Source organism: Scyliorhinus torazame, chromosome 18 (assembly GCF_047496885.1).
Source record: "Scyliorhinus torazame isolate Kashiwa2021f chromosome 18, sScyTor2.1, whole genome shotgun sequence".
Lineage (NCBI taxonomy): Eukaryota > Metazoa > Chordata > Chondrichthyes > Carcharhiniformes > Scyliorhinidae > Scyliorhinus > Scyliorhinus torazame.
This window is the reverse complement of record NC_092724.1, coordinates 72,862,628-72,883,511: the sequence shown is the minus strand read 5'-3', so window position 1 is coordinate 72,883,511 and position 20,884 is coordinate 72,862,628. Positions and strand designations below refer to the sequence as shown.

The 20,884-nt window shown below is 49.3% G+C and overlaps 1 protein-coding gene across 2 annotated transcripts in view; it reads right to left on the bottom strand.

Annotated features, from left to right (window-relative positions):
• The window catches only part of LOC140395298 (PALM2-AKAP2 fusion protein-like), a 266,837-nt gene that overhangs the window by 234,655 nt on the left and 11,298 nt on the right, over window positions 1-20,884 (bottom strand). For both annotated transcript variants that reach the window (XM_072482894.1, XM_072482895.1), the window contains exon 2: window positions 2,926-3,135. In XM_072482894.1, coding sequence (XP_072338995.1) covers window positions 2,926-2,985 — 60 coding nt within the window. In that variant the 5' untranslated portion in view covers window positions 2,986-3,135. The remainder of the gene's footprint in view (window positions 1-2,925; window positions 3,136-20,884) is intronic.

Sequence of the window (20,884 nt, the reverse complement as noted above, 5' to 3'; positions counted from 1 at the left end):
GCTGTGAGGAGGATGCAGAGATGCTTCAGTGGGATTTGAACAGGCTGAGTGAGTGGGCAGAAGCATGGCAGATGCAGTATAATGTGGATAAATATGAGGTTGTATGCTTTGGTAGCAAAAGTAGGAAGGCAGATTATTATTTGAATGGGTGTAAATTGAGAGAGGTGGATACTCAGCGAGACCTCGGTGTCCTTGTGCATCAGTCGCTGAAAATAAGCGTGCAGGCAGTAAAGAAGGTAATTGATATGTTGGCCTTCATAGCGAAAAGATTTGAGTACAGGAATAGGGATGTTTTACTACAATTGTATAGGGCATTGGTGAGGCCACACCTGGAGTATTGTGTTCTGTCTTGGTGTCCTTATCTGAGGACAGATGACTTTGCTACGGGGGGATTGCAGCAAAGGTTTATCAGACTGATTCCTGGGATGGCAGGACTGTCATATAAGTAGAAACAAAGCTAGTTAGGATTATATTATTTGGAGTTGAGAAGAGTGAGAGTGAGTACTTACAAAATTCTAACAGGATTAGACAGGGTAAATTCAGAAAGAACATTCTGATGGTGGGGGAGTCCAGAACTAGGGGGTCATAGTTTGAGGATAAGGGGTAAACCTTTTAGGACATTTCCTTCGATCCTTTTTTAAACAATGGAACCATGTTTGCATTTCTCCAGTACTTTGGTATCGCCCCTCTATCTAGTGAGGATTGGACAATCATCCCCAGAGCATCTGCTATCTCCTCCCTGACCTCCTTCAGTAGCCTCGGAAAAAATCAATCAGGCCCTGGTGACTTACCAACTTTCAAGGATAACAACCTTTTACCAAAGCCAAGGGCAGAATTCTACTCACTGCATCACCACAGGGCGGGACTATCAGTGATTGATAGAAACCCGACCCTCCACCTGTTCCTTAAAGCAAGTGCACAGGTTGATGCATTCATCACCAACAACAGCAACAACTTATATTTAGAAAGCACCTTTATCGTAATAAAAAGTCCCGAGGTGCTTCATGGGAGCATTATAAAATAATATATGGCACTAGGTCACATAGAATCATAGAATTGACAGTGCAGAAGGAGGCCATTCGGCCCATCGACTCTGCACCGGCCCTTGGAAAGAGCACCCCATTTAAGCCCACACTTCCAACTATCCCTGTAACCCCACCTAACCATTTTTTTGGGGACACTAAGGGCAATTTAGCATGGCCAAGGCCTGGAGCTGTGAAGCAACTGTGCTAACCACTGTGCTGCCTTGCTGACATCAGGGGCGAAATTCTCCAGAAACGGCGCGATGTCCACCGACTGGCGCCCAAAACGGCTCAAATCAGACGGGCATCGCGCCGCCCCAAAGGTGCGGAATGCTCCGCATCTTTGGGGGCCGAGCCCCAACCTTGAGGGGCTAGGTCGGCGCGGGACGAATTTCCACCCTGCCAGCTGGCGTAAAAGGCATTTGGTGCCCCGCCAGCTGGCGCGGAAATGACATCTCCAGGCGGCGCATGCGCGGGAGCGTCAGCGGCCGCTGACAGCTTCCCACGCATGCGCAGTGGAGGGAGTCTGTTCCACCTCCGCCATGGTGGAGACCGTGGCGGAGGCGGAAGGGAAAGAGTGCCCCCACGGCACAGGCCCGCCCGCGGATCGGTGGGCCCTGATCGCGGGGCAGGCCACCGTGGGGGCACCCCCCGGGGCCAGATCGCCCCGTGCCCCCCCCCAGGACCCCAGAGCCCACCCGCACCGCCTTGTCCCGCCGGTAAGGTAGGTGGTTTAATTTACGCCGGCGGGACAGGCATTTTAGCGGCGGGACTTCGGCCCATCCGGGCTGGAGAATCGCGCGGGGGGGCCCGCCAACCGGCGCGGCGCGATTCCCGCCCCCGCTGAATTTCCGGTGCCGGAGACTTCGGCAACCGGTGGGGGCGGGATTCACGCCAGCCCCCGGCGATTCTCCAACCCGGCGGGAGGTCGGAGAATTTCGCCCCAGGTCAGACAACCAATAACTTGGTCAAAGAGATCAATTTTAAAGAGCTTAAAAGGCAAAAGAGCTAGAGATGCAGAGAATTTTCCAGAACTTAGAACCGAAGGCACGGCCACCAATGGTGGAGTGGTAATAATTGGGATATGCCAGGATTAGAGAAACACGGATAGTTGGGTGGCTCAGTGGTTAGCACTGTTGTTTCACAGTGCCAGGGTCTGGGTTCGATTCCCGGCTTGGGTCACTGTCTATGCGGAGTCTGCACGTTCTCCCCTTGTCTGCGTGGGTTTCCTCCGGGTGCTCCGGTTTCCTTCTGCAAGTCCCGAAAGACATGCTGATAGGTGAATTGGACATTCTGAATTCTCCCTCTGTGTCCCTGAACAGGCGGCGGAGTGTGACAACGAGGGGATTTTCACAGTAACTTCACTGCAGTGTTAATGTAAGTCTACTTGTGACACGAGTGAAGATTATTATTCGGAGAATTATGGAGCTGGAGGAAATTTGAGAGGAAGGGGGCATGACCAGGAAAGGATTTGAAAACATGGGTGAGAATTTTAAGATGAAACCTGGTCATCTTGGAGCCAATGTCAGTGATAGGGAAACGGGACTCGGTGTGAGTTAGGACACAGCTGTGGATGTTTTCAAATTTATGCTAGCGATAATATCTGGGAGACTAGCCAAGTGTCTGTCAAAATAGCCAAGCTGAGAGGTAACAAAAGCATTAATAGGGGCTCAGCAACAGATGAGGTGAGGTAACAATAGAGTTGAGTAATGCTGGAGAGATGGAAATAGGCAGTCTTAGTAATGGAGTGGATATGTGGTCGGAAAATTGGTCAGGAAATAATTCTCCCATGAAGGCCTGATGAATAAATTTATTGTTAAATTCACAATCACATCAGAAAACAACAGCCCATCTGACTGAGAATCAGTACAAGATTGAATGAATTAATCCTCTATATTCTTACCTTATTCCTTTGATCTATTGTTTGACACAGAGCCTGCCAAGGAGGAGTATATTTAAGCATCGTTGTCTTCGGCTTCTCTTTTTGTCACTTGCTTCGTAAAGGATTTCAGTCCTTTTCTTATCAGAGTTTGCACGTCCCTCTCAGAGTAGCTGCTGAGTAACTCCTGACAGCTCCCAGTGTAACAGCTCCTAATGTTTCCATTCATCTAGCCTGCAGAGTTTAGAGGATGATACACTTTTTGTACTTGACTCAGGAATTTGCAGCCTATCAGATTACGTGTCTACTCTCCTTTTCATAGTTTCTTTCACCGCAGTCTCCTCCCTCCCCCACACATAACTATGTGGACACCAAACTTGTTCAGTCACTTATTACCTGGAAGAGAATGCGTTAGATACAACCCAGCAGAAATATTTCAGTTGATCTTTCAACACATTCCATCACAGGGTGGGGAATGGTATAACAGGTGGCATGCAGTAACCCTCACAATGTAGGGACACGTCACAAATAGACCAAGGGGCATCTGGACTCGAAACGTTAGCTATTTTCTCTCCCTACAGATGCTGCCAGACCTGCTGAGATTTTGCAGCATTTTCTCTTTGATTACAGATAGAGGGTTACTGCAACAGAGACAGGACAACTCCACGAAAGTGATCACTGCTGCCTCACAGCGCCAGAGACCAGGGTTCAATTCCGGCCTTGGGTCACTGCCTATGTGGAGTTTACGTGTTCTCCCCGTGCCTCTGTGGGTTTCCTCCAGGTGCTCCGGTTTCCTCCCACAGTCTAAAGAAGCGCAGGTTAGGTGGATTGGCCATGCTAAATTGCCGCCTAGTGTCTAAAGGTTGTGGCTTAGGTGGGGTTATGGGGTTGCAGGGATAAGGCGGGGGAGTGGGCCTAGGTAGGGTGTTCTTTAAGAGGGTGGGTGCAGACTCGATGGGCCGAATGGCCTCCAACTACACTATAGGAATTCTATGGATTCTAAGAGGAGGAGAGAGAGTGCTCCCAATAGAGAGAATAGGGCAGAGAGAGAGAGAGGGAGGAATGTTCCTTATAGCAAGATTCTGGGCGAAATTCTCCCGAAACGGCGCGATGCCCGTCTGATTGGCTCCGCATCTTTGGGGGCCGAGCCCCAACATTGAGGGGCTAGGCCGGCGCCGGAGGAATTTCCGCCCCGCCAGCTGGCGGAAACGGCCTTTGTTGCCCCGCCAGCTGGCGCGGAAATGACATCTCCGGGCGGCGCATGCGCGGGAGCGTCAGCGGCCGCTGACAGTTTCCCACGCATGCGCAGTGGAGGGAGTCTCTTCCGCCTCCGCCATGGTGGAGACCGTGGCGGAGGCGGAAGGGAAAGAGTGCCCCCACGGCACAGGCCCGCCCGCAGATCGGTGGGCCCCGATCGCGGGCCAGGCCACCGTGGGGGCACCCCCGGGGCCAGATCGTCCCGCGCCCCCCCCCCCAGGACCCCGGAGCCCGCCCACGCCGCCTTGTCCCACCGTTCAAAAGGTGGTTTAATACACGCCGGTGGGACAGGCAATTTATCGGCGGGACTTCGGCCCATCCGGGCCGGAGAATCGAGCGGGGGGGGCCGCCAACCGGCGCGGCCCGATTCCCGCCCCTGCCGAATATCCGGTGCCGGAGACTTCGGCAAGCGGCGGGGGCGGGATTCACTGCAGCCCCCGGCGATTCTCCAACCCGGCGGGGGGTCGGCGAATGACGCCCCAGGTCATGGAGAGAGCACCGCACTCCTAATAGAAAGACCAGGAGGGAGAGATAGGAGGGGTCACAATGGAGAGATCAGTACAGAGAAAGATAGAGGGGAGCATTCCCAATATAAAGATCAGGACACAGAGAGAAGGGAAGAGAAAGAGGAGTGCTTGTAACGGAGAGAGAGAAAACTCCCAAAATGAGGAGATGACCCATCACAAATGATAAAGGGAGCACTGACAATTGAGAGGACATATCAGAGAGAACATGTCGGTATTCGGAACACAGCTCTTTCTGATATATATTAATGATCCAGACTTAGATTTACAGGGCACCTTTTCAAAGTCTGTAGATGTGGTGAACGTATTTCTGCTACAATTCACCACTGTATTGTATTGTATTATGTTGATGCCCTTGTGGGCACCGCCTGTGGCTCCGCCCCCTCAGCCTGTAGGCGGCACTCAGTACAGAGCAGTCGCAGGCAGGCACAGATCTAGCTTATTAAAACCACTGTTCACTTCTACTAATCGTCTCGTGTGAATTGATGGTCGCATCAGTAGATCACAGGAAATTCGGAAATGCAGTAAATAGTGAGGATGTTTGGGGCAGATTCATGTAAAGATAGACAAAATAAGATGGGCAGACACATTGCAGATGAAATTAACAGCAGGAAGTGTGATGTGGTGGGTTTTGGGAAGCAGAATGAGGAGAAGCATTGTAAATGGATGGTCTCATTTTAAATAGGATGCAGGAAGTCCTGGGGCTGCATGTACACAGTAATGTGAAAGTGGTAGGTGGGGGCAGGGAGAATGCCTGGTGTTTGGCATCCCGCTTAAACAGTGGCAAATCTTTGCACTCAATACTCCCTTCAGTCACAGGGATCAGGGTCACCACATGTGTCCTTGCTAAGCTTTCTGCACCTGCAGTTTGTTCCTCTGCTATCAAAGGTAAAAAGAAACTGAAAGCCAAACACAAGTGGTGTACTGTAAATACCCTGAGGATTTGATGTGTTCTAGAGATTAGGGACTAATTGACTCAGTGCCTTTGAACTGCTGCAGATTCTAATTTTTAAAATTCTTTCTCTGAATGTAAGTATCGCATTTGTTGCCCATCACTAAACACACTTAAGAAGATGGTTGTGAGCTACCTTCTTGAACCACACAGAGTTCAGTTTTATAGCACAGAAAGAGGCCCTTCAGCCCATTGTGTCATGGCAGATGTACATGGTGTCCTCATGCATCAGTCCACTGAAAGGAAGTGCGCAGGTACAGCAGGCAGTAAAGAAGGCAAATGGTATGTTGGCCTTCACAGTGAGAGGATTTGAGTATAGGAATAGGGATGTTTTACTGCAATTGTATAGAGCATTAGTAAGGCCACCCCTGGAGTACTGTGTGCAGTTTTGGTGTCTTTACCTTTTTTTAAATAAATTTAGAGTACCCAATTATTCTTTTTCTAATTAAGGGACAATTTAGCGTGGCCAATCCACCTAACCTGCACATCTTTGGGTTGTGGGGGTGAAACCCACACAGACACGGGGAGAATGTGCAAACGCCACACAGACAGTGACCCAGGGACGGGATTCGAAACCATGTCCCCAGCACCATAGGCAGCAATGCTAACCACTGCACCACGTGCTGCCCCTTTGGTGTCCTTAACTGAGGAAGGATGTTCTTGCTATGGAGGGAGTGCAGTGAAGGTTTACCAGGCTGATTCCTGGGATGGCGGGACTGTCATATGAGGAGAGACTAAGCCGGTTAGGATTATATTCATTGGAGTTTAGAAGAGAGAGAGGATCTCATAGAATCTCATGGAAACTTAGAAAATTCTAACAGGATTAAACTGGGTAGATTCAGAAAGAATGTTCTCGATGGTGGAGAAGTCAAGGGTCCTAGTTTGAGGATAAAGGGTAAACCTTTTAGGACTGAGGGTGGTGAATCTGTGGAATTCACTACCACAAAAAGCAGTTGAGGCCAAAGTGTTATGTAATTTCAAGAAGGAATGAGATATAGCTCTTGGGGCTAAAGGGATCTAGGGATATGGGGGGGGGAGGCTGGATCAGGGTGTTGAACTTGATGATCAGCCTTGATCATAATGAATGGCGGAACAGGCTCGAAGGGCCGAATGGCCTCCTCCTGCTTCTATTTTCTATGTATGTGCCAGCACGAGCCATCAAACACCTATTTACTCTAATCCCATTTTCTAGCACTTGGTCCGTAACCTTGTCTGCTCTAGTGTTTCAAGTGCTCATCTAAATGCTTCTTAAATGTTGTGAGTGTTCCTGCCTCTACTACCCTTTCAGACAGTGAGTTCCAGATTCCCACCACCCTCTGGGTGAAAAGGTTTTTCTTCAAATCCCCTCTAAATCCTCTGCTCCTTTTCTTAAATCAGTGCCCCTTGGTATTGACCCCTCAACTAAGGGAGAACTCCTTCCTATCTATCCTATCTATATCCCTCATTATTTAAACACTTCAATCAGGTCCCCTCAGCCTTCGCTGCTCCAAGGAAAACAGCCCCAGCCTTACCAGCCTCATTTCATAGCTCAAATGCTCCAGCCAAGGCTCCTGGTGACAAAGGGTCATCTGGACTCGAAACGTTAGCTCTTTTCTCTCCCGACAGATGCTGCCAGACCTGCTGAGATTTCCCAGCATTTTCTCTTTGGTTTAACATCCTGGTGAATCTCCTCTGCACCCTCTCCTGTGCAATCACATGCTTCCTATCGTGTGACGACCAGAACTGCACACAATACTCCAACTGTGGCCTAACTCGCGTTTTATTCAGTTCCATCATAACCCTCCTCCTTCAGCAAAGAAATATTTTATGCTTCAGCAAATAAAGGCAAGTATCGCCTGTGCCTTCTTAACCACCTTATCTACCTGTCCTGCTGTCTTCACATAGTCCATGAAGTGTAGCTACACACACAGTGGGAGGGAGTTCCAGGATTTTGACCCAGTGACAGTGAAGGAACAGGGATATATTCCCCAATCAGGATGGTGTGTGATTTGGATAGGAATTTGTAGTTGGTGGTTTTCCCATGTGTCTGCTGCCCTTATCCTTCTGGGTGGTAGAGATCGCAGGATTAGAAGGGTCTGTGTTACCCAGTTGAAGCACATTAGCCCAATATTGCTCCTGAATTTATCTGTACACTGGTAGGGTACTCAATGTGTCTCATGCAGGTTGTTTAGAAGCTGGAGTGACGGTGGGGACAGAATTATCTGGCAGAGACAACTATGAACACTTCTGCTGCATTTCATTGTCTGCACTGGTTGAGAAGCGAACCCATAGAATCCTAGAAAGAGACAAGAGGGTTTCTATTTGCTCAGTGGTCATGTTAAGACAGACAGTCTTTAGGTTGTCGAAATTTCCATGTGCTCTTATTTTTGTTTAGAGTCTTTAAGTGGAAGGTTGTCAAATACCTTCTGGACATCCATGTAAATGATATTCATAGACATACCTTAATCTCCCATGTTAGTTAACTCCTCAAAATATTCAACTAAGTTAATTACTTAGCCACTACAAATCCATGCTAGTTCTCTTTGGTCAGCTCATTTGTCCACATGCTTAGTCATTCTCTCCTTGATAATAGCTGACGATAGAACTTTCCTAGGTCAGCAGCTCCTGTATTTATCTCTCAACAATGTTCTGCACTGTTCTCCCACAACACACGCCTACAGGGTTCAGCTGCTAACTCAGGAGGGACATTCCCTTTGCACACCTTTTTGCTTACTCAATATAGCACCAACACATAACCAACACACAACACCTTCAAACATTTGAACATACGAACTGAGAGCTGAAGTAGGCCATTCGACCCCATCGAGCTGGCCCTGGATGCTCTGATTGTGGCTCCAATGCCACATTCCTATCAACCCCCAATACCCTTTATCTATCTACCTCAGCCTTAAAAATGTTTAATGGCCCCGTCTCCACTGCCCATTACAAAAGAGTGCTCCCCAGACCCTCTGAAATAAAATATTTCTCCTTATCTTTGTCTTCAAAGGGGAAGGCTTTATTTTTAATTTTAAAATCAGAAAGGGCTGGATAAACTCAGCAGGTTAGGCAGTCTCTGTGGAGAGAGAAACTGAGTTCATGTTTTGAATCTGCTGCAGGGCTGAAGAGGGATAGAAATGTAACAAATTGTACACTTGGAGAGAGGGGTGAAGGAGATGGGGCCGAATAGTAGGCCAGGCCAGGAGCTAAGGAGAGATTGACAAAGATGCCATTGATAGAGTGGGTGTTAATGGTGGCATTACGGACTGAAGGAGTGCTAATAGTGGCATAAAGGTAATGTGGTAATCGGGGAACAGAGGTCAGTGCTCAGTGGAGATAAAACTGAACCACAAGAGTCAGTTAGCCACTATTGGGGAGGGATGGGGTCGTATAGGGACAAATTGAGGAAACCAAAATACAAAAAGTGAGTCATGATGGAGGGGAAAGTTTACAGTCTCATGTAGTTGAACTCGCTGTTCAGTTAGGAAGGCTGGAACATGTCGAATCGGAAGATGAGGTGTTGTTCTTCCAGTTTGTGTTGGGCTTCACTGGAACATTGCAGCAGGCTGAGGACGACATGTGGACATGGGAGACAGATGCTGAGTTCAAATGGCAAGCGACCGGAAGAACAAAGAACAAAAAAAGATACAGCACAGGAACAGGCCCTTTGGCCCTCCAAGCCTGTGCCGACCATGCAGCCCATCTAAACTAAAATCTTCTACACTTCCTGGGTCCATATCCCTCTATTCCCATCCTCTTCATGTATTTGTCAAGATGCCCCTTAAATGTCACTATCGTCCCTGCTTCCACCACCTCCTCCGGCAGCGAGTTCCAAGCACCCACTACCCTCTGTGTAAAAAACTTGCCTCGTACATCTCCTCTATACCTTGCTCCTCGCACCTTAAACCTATGCCCCCTAGTAATTGACCCCTCTACCTTGGGAAAAAGCCTCTGACTATCCACTCTGTCTATGCCCCTCATAATTTTGTAGACCTCTATCAGGTCGTCCCTCAACCTCCGTCGTTCCAGTGAGAACAAACCGAGTTTATTCAACTGCTCCTCATAGCTAATCAACCGCTCCTCATAGCTAATGCCCTCCATACCAGGCAACATCCTGGTAAATCTCTTCTGCACCCTCTCTAAAGCCTCCACATCCTTCTGGTAGTGTGGCGACCAGGATTGAACACTATACTCCAAGTGTGGCCTAACTAAGGTTCTATACAGCTGCAACATGACTTGCCAATTCATATACTCAATGCCCCGGCCAATGAAGGCAAGCATGCCATATGCCTTCTTGACTACCTTCTCCGCCTGTGTTGCCCCTTTCAGTGACCTGTGGACCTGTATAACCTAGATCTCTCTGACTGACAATACTCTTGAGGGTTCTACCATTCACTGTATATTCCCTACCCGTATTAGACCTTCCAAAATGCGTTACCTCACATTTATCCGGCATAAACTCCATCCGCCATATCTCTGCCCGAATCTCCAAACGCTATAAATCCTGCTGCCTCCTCTGACAGTCCTCATCGCTATCCGCAATTCCACCAACCTTTGTGTCATCTGCAAACTTACTAATCAGACCAGTTACATTTTCCTCCAAATCATTTATATATACTACGAACAGCAAAGGTCCCAGCACTGATCCCTGCGGAACACCACTGGTCACAGCCCTCCAATCAGAAAAGCACCTTTTCATTGCTACTCTCTGCCTTCTATGACCTAGCCAGTTCTGTATCCATCTTGCCAGCTCACCCCTGATCCCGTGTGACTTCACCTTTTGTACTAGTCTGCCATGAGCGACCTTGTCAAAGGCCTTACTGAAGTCCATATAGACAACATCCACTGCCCTACCTGCATTAATCAACTTTGTGACCTCTTCGAAAAACTCTATCAAGTTAGTGAGATACGACCTCCCCTTCACAAAACCGTGCTGCCTCTCGCTAATACGTCCATTTGTTTCCAAATGGGAGTAGATCCTGTCTCGAAGAATTCTCTCCAGTAATTTCCCTACCACTGACGTAAGGCTCACCGGCCTGTAGTTCCCTGGATTATCCTTGCTACCCTTCTTAGACAAAGGAACAACATTGGCTATTCCCCAGTCCTCCGGGACATCACCTGAAGACAGTGAGGATCCAAAGATTTCTGTCAAGGCCTTAGCAATTTCCTCTCCAGCTTCCTTCAGTATTCTGGGGTAGATCCCATCAGACCCTGGACCCTGGGGACTTATCTACCTTAATATTTTTCAAGACTGCCAACACCTCGGGCGAGATTCTCCGACCCCCCGCCGGGTCGGAGAATCGCCGGGGGCTGCCGTGGAACCCGCCCCCGCCGGCTGCCGAATTCTCCGGCACCGGATATTTGGCGGGGGCGGGAATCGTGCCGTGCCGGTTGGCGCCCCCCCCCCGCGATTCTCCGGCCCGGATGGGCCGAAGTCCCGCTGCTAAAATGCCTGTCCCGCCGGCGTAGATTAAACCACCTACCTTACCGGCGAGACAAGGCGGTGCGGGCAGGCTCCGGGGTCCTGGGGGTGCGCGGTGCGATCTGGCCCCGGGGGGTGCCCAGGGGGGGCGTGATCAGGGCCCACCGATCCGCGGGCGGGCCTGTGCCGTGGGGGCTCTCTTTTCCTTCCGCCTTCGCCACGGTCTCCACCATGGCGGAGGCGGAAGGGACTCCCCCCACTGCGCATGCACGGGAATGCCATCAGCGGCCGCTAAAGCTCCCCCTTAAGGTTGGGGCTCGGCCCCCCCAAGATGCGGAGCATTGCGCACCTTTGGGGCGGCGCGATGCCCAACTGATTTGCGCCGTTTTGGGTTAAGGAAAGGATGGGTGGGACAGGTGTTCCACTCAGGGCTAGATGCAAAGAATAGAGGGGTGGCCATATTGGTGGGGAAACGGGTAGCATTTGAAGCAAGGAGCATTGTAGCAGATAGCGGAGGTAGATATGTAATGGTGAGTGGCAGGCTGGAGGGAATGGTTAACGTATACGCCCCGAGTTGGGACGATGCGGGATTTATGAGACGGATGTTGGGTCGTATACTGAACCTGGAGGTAGGAAACTTGATATTGGGAGGGGACTTCAACACCGTGCTGGACCCAGGGTTAGATAGATCCAGATCTAAGACCGGAAGAAGGCCGGCAGCGGCCAAGGTGCTCAAGGGGTTTATGGACCAAATGGGGGGAGTGGATCCATGGTGATTTCTTAGACCGAGGGCCAGGGAGTTCTCCTTCTTCTCCCATGTTCATAAAGTGTACTCCCGGATAGATTTTTTTGTTCTGGGAAGGTCGTTGATCTCAAGGGTGGAAGAAGCTGAGTATTCAGCCATAGCGGTTTCGGATCATGCCCCACACTGGGTGGACCTGGAACTAGGAGGGGAAAGGGAGCAGCGAGCACTCTGGCGATTAGATGTGGGATTGAAACCGTGCGTAGATATGTACAGGGCACATGTGCACAAGGAAAGCCCCAAAGGAGAAAAGCACCCCAACCCCCCACAGAGCAGATAGATCAGGCACCCATGTATCCAGTAACCACTCACCGCACAGTCACATCGGACGGAGACGCGGAATTCCTTTACACCACCCCCTTAACCGTGACCCAATTACGGGACGCGTGCAAAAAGATCACACCGTTCCTCCCCACCTCAGACCCCCACCACTTCTTTACTAGAGTGAAGCAGCAGGCGACCATGTACGGCCTGGATGAGCATGAGCAAGTGAAGCTCACAGTTTTAAGCTTAGACCCTTCGGCTGTAGCAGCCCTTCCCGACCCACAGAATGTAGGAGGTGGCACCCTTGCAGAGCTGCACACGGCGATCCTAGACGCGATCGGTTATAACAGAGGTGACCCAGTAGAAGGCCTGAATAAGTGCAGGCAGAAGAAAACAGAACACCCCACAGCGTTTGCTGGACGCCTGTGGATCCATTTTACAGCCGTTTTCGGAAACTTAGACCGCGCCCATTTGTCCCCAGACAACATGGCCAAATGGACCCGCACCCTTATCTCCCATGCCACAGAGGCAGGACAAAAAGCTTGTACTAATTATGACCCCTCGGAAGAAGCGCACAACGAAAAGTGGGTTTTAAAAAGGTTGACCCGCCCCTGGGAGCAATCTGTCCACAACAAACCCGCGATTAGAAAACCCGAAGAACAGCAGGCAGAGGCAGATATCCAAGCAGTTAAAGCGCACCAGAACCCCGCATGGGTGAACAAAGGCATGAACAGCCCCCCACAGAAACCACAGGAATGTTACAAGTCTGGACAATTAGGTCACTTTGCACGAGAGTGCAATGCCCCACGAAAGCCACAGAGAGCCCAGCAGGCAGGCACTCTGAATAATAACAGGACAAAGCCCATACATAGTGTAAGCAGCAGTTCAGACCAGGCAGACATGAACGTAACTGACTGACGGTGTGCGGGCTCCCCCACTTGGGTCTGCGACACCCTTTGGGATAGGTCCGGCCAACCAGTGGTTGCAGCGAAAATACGAGGACAGCCCATCGAATTTCTCTGGGACACAGGAGGGTCCCGCACCACAATTAATTCCTCCACCATGTTCCAAACAGACACGTGGCCCACTAAAGCCACAATCACCCTCAGTGGCTTCACAGGCCACTCACAACAGGGACACATCACAGTCCCTGTACCCATTCAAATTGGCAACATTACAACAAAACGCCCCATAGTTTTGCTCGATCTGGACCACACAGCAGAACACATTTTGGGCATCGATTTCATGAACTCCCACAACCTTTCATTTGACCCAGTAAATCAATGTGTCTGGAAAATGACAAAGTCAGCACGAGCCCCCGCAACACTCACAGTAGGTGAGTATGCTAATAAGATTAGCGCAGTTGGCGAATTTTGGTTTGACCCGACCATGATTAGCACAGACAAACAGGTTAGGGCAGTTCTACAGAAGAACAGGACCGCATTTGCAAGTCATAAACATGACTGCGGCAGGATGGTTGGTTCGGTTCAAATAACAGGACCTGATCCGAGATCCCAGAAGCAATATGGATTTCCCCAAGAGGCAGAGGGAGAAATCTCAAAGGTTGTTGATAGCTTATTAGAACAAGGCGTACTTAGATCAGTAGCCTCTACTAATAATGCCCCGATTTGGCCAGTGAGAAAGCCTGATGGATCATGGCGACTGACCATCGATTACCGGGAACTCAACAAAGTCACCCCCGCAGCAGCCCCCACGGTAGCCACAAGTCCCGAGACCATGCTCAAACAGGGACTCAACTCACGATATTTTACGGTTTTGGACATCAGTAACGGATTCTGGTCCATTCCATTGGCAAAGGCGTGCCAGTACAAATTTGCCTTCACTTTTAAAGGTCAGCAGTACACGTGGACATGCCTTCCACAAGGATTCCACAACTCCCCCTCCATTTTCCACCGACAGCTGGAAAATTTATCAAAATTTTCTCGCCCCGAATGTCTGGTCCAGTATGTAGACGACCTATTACTGCAGACAGACACCAAGGCAGAGCACATCGCGCTTCTGTCTGAACTCCTGGAACTCCTACAACAAATTGGATGCAAAGTGAACCCCAAGAAGGCCCAAATTTTGGAAGACAAAGTGGTATATTTGGGAACGATTATCACGCATGGTCAACGCAAGATCGAGCATAAAAGAATTGACTCGATTGTCAAATTGCCACTTCCCCAGAATGTTTCAGCCCTCCAGTCATTTTTAGGACTGGTTGGCTACTGCTGAAACCATATTCACGGTTTCGCCACCAAAGCAGCACCCCTCTCGGAACTCCTAAAGAAAGGAGCCCCCTGGGAATGGCTTCTGCAGCACACGGATGCTGTAGATACTTTAAAGCGCGCACTTATTGCAGCCCCCGCATTTCAGGTTCCAGACCCGCTTTCCCCCTATGCTATAGAGATAGCTAGCACTGACCGCACCCTTTCGGCCGTGCTCCTCCAGGAACGGCACGAACAGTTAAGACCCGTGGCTTATGCCTCCAGAGTTTTAGATCCTGTGGAGCAGGGATTTTCAGCCTGTGAAAGGCACCTGCTCGCAGTTTTCTGGGCAGTTCAATACTTTTCATACATCACCAGACTAAACCCCATCACAATCCTCACGGAACACCCCCCCACCCAACTTTTACTAGACGGACGACTTAAGGACGGTACAGTAAGCCAGATCAGAGCAGCCAGATGGGCCCTTCTTTTGCAGGGACGAGACATCACTGTTAAAAGGACCAAGACCCACACTTTCCTAGCCAACAACCTTCAGTACCCAGGCACCCCCCACGAATGTGAAATCATCTCACCGCACCACAACACAGGCCCCTTTATCGCGAAAACACTCCCCAAAGAGATAAGTACTTCACCCCAGAGCCCCCAGCACACAAACACGTGCGCACCTTTTGAGAATATATGTGGATGGTTCTTCCACTGTATTAAACGGGAAGCGCATTACAGGATGAGGCATCTATGTTGAGGACGCGCAGGGACGTGCCCTAGAAGAAATCTCCTTAAAACTGCCAGGACACTTAGGCGCGCAGGCGGCAGAACTAGCAGCCATTGCATACATTGTAGATCACCCAGATTCCTTCCCCAGCCCAGCAGACATATACTCGGACAGCCTCTATGTCTGTAACAGCCTCACAGAATTCCTACCCCTGTGGAAAGCAAGAGGATTTGTTTCCGCGGACGGAAAACCCCTCCCTTCAGCCCCATTGCTCCGGCACATTTTGGACAAAGCACAGGACAGGATATTTGGTATTATTAAAGTACGAAGTCACCACCGTTCCTCCCCACCTGGAAATGTAAAAGCCGACGCACTGGCTAAAGCAGGTTCCAGACATGGACATTTTTGGAACCCCCCCCGAAAGCGCCCCAGTGAATGCAGTTCAGGTCTCACAGACTAATATCGAGGATTTTGTGCAGGCCCAGAAGCAAGATAGTAATCTCAGGGAGATTTTAAAAGGAAACTTTCTAGCCCCATACGATAAGTTTAAAAATGCACTGACCACACATGACGGTGTGGTCCTAAAAGACACCCTTTATGTGGTTCCTGAACAGGACAGGAATCAGCTTATTTGTTTGCTCCATGATAGTCATGGGCATCAGGGAATTGACCCCACTACAGCCCACCTCAGGCAGCTCTGTTGGTGGCCAAATTTAAAGGAAGACGTCACTATGTTGAAAATTGCCTTATCTGTGCCCAAAACAATCCGGACAGATATGCAAAGAAAGCTCAGCTTAGCCACACCCACCCATTAATGACCTCTGTACTAACCTCCAGATTGATTTTATAGGATCATTGCCCCCTAACAGGAATGGTCACAAATATGTGTTAGTTGTGATCGATGCGTTTACGAAATGGGTAGAAGCATTCCCATCTAGAATAAACACGGCAAAGACTACCGCTAAGATTTTAACCCACCACATCTTTATGAGATGGGGACTCCCCCGCAGCATTGAATCCGACCAAGGTTCCCATTTTATGGAACGTGTCATGAAGAACGTCCTCACGATATTTGGCATTACCCAAAAATTCCACATCGCATACCACCCCCAGTCAAATGGTATCGTGGAGCGAATGAATCGGACCCTAAAAGCAACCCTCAGGAAAATGGTCCAACAAAACAGCACCACTTGGGATTCAGTCCTCCCTTTTGCACTAGTGTTTTTACGTAACACTGTTTCGACATCCACAGGATATACACCACACACTCTGATGACCGGACGCCCCATGAAAGGCACAGAATCTTTATTAGGACTTGACTTGACCAGCCCTGAAGTGACGGCCCTCACACACGAGAACGCAGTGAAACAATTAGTTGAAAATGTAAAAACGGCACAGCTAGCAGCCGCAGTAAAATTATGCATCAGGAAGAAACAGGGCAAGGCCTGTTTCGACAAGACAGTGCATGCGACTGAGTTTGATATAGGACAGCAGGTCATGCTCTCCATCTACAACCCCAGCACGTTCCTGTCACCTAAGTATTCGGGTCCGTACTCCGTTGCGGACAAAGTAAGCCCCTCCGTTTGTAAGATTAGGTGCCCCAACGGGAAGACCGCGTGGTTTCATATTAACCAGCTCAAGGCATATGGCTCACAGTCTAACCACGCACACCACGTCATGCTCGACACAGTAGACCACGCCCTGCCCACAGCCAATGTATCCCTACCCTCCCCCAACACGCCCATCCCATCCATGGACTCGACCTCGACTCCACCCCCGAACTCTAGACTCCACCCCGGCACGCCCACAGACAGCAGCAGCAGCAGCGACTGTGACACAGACGATAGCCACAGCACACATCCCCACTATCCCCAGGCAACAGGACCCACACTCAGCGGATCTGAACACGATTCGAGTGATCCCTTCCTGATCACATTCCTTAACAAACCTCACCAAAGACCACCGCCCTACGATGACGACCCCAACTCCGTCTCCACAGAACTAGACACCACTATTTGGCACCGTGACAATTCGTACAGGCTCGTCCGAAACGACGAGATGGACCCTAAGTCACACCATGCAGCTTTAGGAACCCTCATCCATTCAAGAGTATGGCATCCGGGAGAAGATGATGACATTGAGTCTGACTCCCAAAACGAGAACCCCTTTGCGACCCTGTTCGCAACTGATAACTGAGGTGTCCAGATGATGGAGAAAAAAGGAACCGCTTGGGAGAAACGGTGTCCTTTCTGATGGAACCTGCAGCATGTTTGTTCAATGTTTGTTCGTTAATGTTATCGTTAAGTGTAGTTTGTCCCAGACAACAGTTCAGAGGAACTAGTCTGTCGACAGAAAATTATTAAAGGTACAAGTTTGTCCCAGACAGCAGTTCAGAGGAACTAGTCTGTCGACTGAAAATTGTTAAAGGTACAAGTTTGTCCCAAACAATAGTTCAGAGGAACTAGTCTGTCGGCAGACAACAATCATAACTACTCTCCTGATTCGAAGGTAATCACAAGAGGCAGCCCCCACGACGACCACATTCTTACCCGTTCTTGCAGGCAGTGGAGAAAAAGCATTGGTCTCCGCCCTGCCTGAGGATCCCCCTCTGGTCAGCTACGCTCGGATAGAGCACATACGGCATTGATCACCGTCCTACCCGGGGATTCCATCCAAATCTTACCCGCCGCGGCCCATAAGCACCTCATTTTGGCTCGATTACGTTCAAAATTCTTTTGTTTGGTTTAGCAACACTTAGGATTGCTTCCCTGTGCTATTTACATCCTCAAACACTGGGATGGTAAATCACACAGGCTGCGAGACGGCTCGCAGTACGGCAGTATTCTCTTCGATGTATAGTCCAAATATTCGTTTTTTTTAAAAATGAGGGAGTCACACGTGGTGACCAATTATAAAGGGAAATTGGCACTACAAGACAGACATGCTAACGTACAAGATATTAAACGAGATAGTAACAGAAACTATGCTCGATCCACAGAATTCCAGAAGCTCCAGGAAGAGAGAAGAGACGAAAAAGAAGAGAAGAGAAGAAAGAAGAGAGCAATGAAGACATGATACGTGTTTTTCGGCATCATTGTAATTTGTATTCGGTTACGCGCGAACGCGAGCCCCCTGACCCCAACCCCCCCCGCCGTCAATGATTCACTTCCCCATAGCACCCAGAGCCCAGTGACAAATAACAACACACCATCATGGTGTGATAGGTTTATAACATGGTACTCCCTTTCATATGTAACTGAATCCCTTTTAGCATTGGCGATATCCTGCAGCATCGTGCAGACTATCCGCATGAGAAAATGCGAAGCAGAGCCTACCGCTCTCGCACCCCGATATACAGGATGAGATCCCCTATCTTCGGTTTTATTTGACCAACTTATTGTCCAGGAGGCTCCCGACTGGAGGTAAGAAAATTGGTTACATACATAAAAAATACTAAAACCCCATAAACCTTGCCCTCCAACAAGGAGGTATATATTGTCACAACAAACAGAACGGCACACAGAACTAAACCCCACATTTAAACAAAAAGCATAAAAATTATAGAAATTTAACCGCAACAGGAACAACAAAATACAAGATACAAAAACGCTCATGAAATCCCAACAATGCAACAGTTCAACATGCCCTTCATCAAATCCCAAAAACCTAATTGCACCGTGCCCAACTTGTGTTTTTTAATGAAAAAATCCACCTTTCCCAGTCCGTCAAAGAAATAGTCTTTTCCTTCGAAAGTTAGTCTAAGCCGATCAGGGTAGACCTTACCGAACCGGACTCTACTTTTATAGAGGACGACCTTAGCTCTATCAAACACAACCCTCTTTTTCACCAGCTCCGCACCCATACCTTGAGAGAACCTGATGACATGTCCTTTCCATTTAAATTCACGGTGCTCTTTTGTCCACCCACCTCAGAATCCCCTCTTTCTCCTTGAAGCTATGGAACTTCACTATTACCGCACCCTGCGGAATTGTAGGATGGGGCCTTGACCGAATTGTTTGGTGGGCTCGGTCCAACTCAGGAGGGGATGTGAATCTACCCTGACCTAGCACCTTACCAAACTTATCTTCTTCTCTCAGCTCAGGGCTCCTCTTCTGCAATGATACTCCGGTGGCGTTGGGCCTTTCATCCTCTCGGGCAGCCCCTCAATTCAAATATTTTGCCTCCTGTACTGATTGTCTAGATCATTCACCTTGGCCTTCAATACTTGTTCGCTTCGATCACCGAAGATAGCTTCGATTCCAGTGACGCAATACGATCACTGTGGCTTCATGGGCTTTCACATTTTCATTGGTTTTCCCCAAAGCCTCTCGGGCAGCACGGTAGCACAAGTGGATAGCACTGTGGCTTCACAGCGCCAGGGTCCCAGGTTCGATTCCCCGCTGGGTCACTGTCTGTGCGGAGTCTGCACGTTCTCCCCGTGTCTGCGTGGGTTTCCTCCGGGTGCTCCGGTTTCCTCCCACAGTCCAAAGACGTGCAGGTTAGGTGGATTGGCCATGCTAAAAATTGCCCGTAGTGTCCATAAGGGTTGGGAGGGGTTATTGGGTTGCGGGGATAGGGTGGAAGTGAGGGATTAATGTGGGTCGGTGCAGACTCGATGGGCCGAATGGCCTCCTTCTGCACTGTATGTTCTATGTCTATGAATGGGGGCCAAGGCATCTTAAATTGACTTCCGAAGGTCCTCTGACACAATTTTGTTAATGCTCTTCGTACTCCTTCGCCAAGTTACAAGCAGGCACTTCGGCCGTCAGTGGGGTGGCCGGTGCACCAGAGACTGACTCCGCCATTTTACCTGCTGATGAACCTGAGAGGCCTCAGACTCCGTCAACAAATGTCTGCCTTCCACTGTCATTCCCTTGTCTTGGTGGGGCATTTGAACCAAACAGAATCTTTCTTACATTAACTGTGTAGGTTTTAAAAAGAAAACAATCTGTTGTACTAAGAAAAAGGGACAAAACAGCGGCCACCTCGTGCGGGTCTTCGCCCTACGTTACGCTACTGGAAGTCTGGCTTTAAGTCTTGATGAGACAATGGAACTCAGGCCAGGTGAGGATGTGTACCATGACTCAGCGCTAGCAGAACCTGTAGAAAAGAGACATCAGAACAAAAGAGACATTGTCAGCGACAATGCGGGGACTCCCAGGAGCAACCATCGCAGGAGAGGAGCCCTGAGCTCAGAGAAGAAGATGTCTACACTGAGTGATTGTAGCCTGGCCAGCCTCCTTCACTAGTATGGGTACTTCAGTAGTGAGTCTGGGTCGTCTCTGTACTATATTCTCAGAAATCACGATTTAAAAGCGATTAAGCTATGACTTAGAAAGCAAGAAGATAATAACTTTAGCCAACATGGATTTGTTGAAAGTAAATCATGTTTGACTAACGCGATTGAGTTATTTGATGAAGTGATTGGACAGAGTTAATGAGGATATTTTGGTTGATGTTATGGACATGGACTTTCAAAAGGCTTACATGGTAGACAGGTTAGCAAAATTAAAGCTCCTGAGATTAAAGGGACAGTGCCAGTGTGGAAATGAAACTGGCCGAGGGACAGAAAGCAGAGTGCAATGATGAACTGTTCCTTTTCAGACTCAGGGACAGCGGCGCTCCCAGGAGTCGCTATGAGAATGACTGCTTCTTTTTATATATAGGTATATTTAAAATATTTTATTCAGGCATTTGTATAAACAAACAACAAACATAACAAATGAGGGCAGAAGTGAAATTGTTCAACATAATAAATAACTAACACCCACTGCCCCCCCCCCCCCCCCCCGCCGGGTCGGAGAATTGCCGGGGGCTGGCGTGAATCCCGCCCCCGCCGGTTGCCG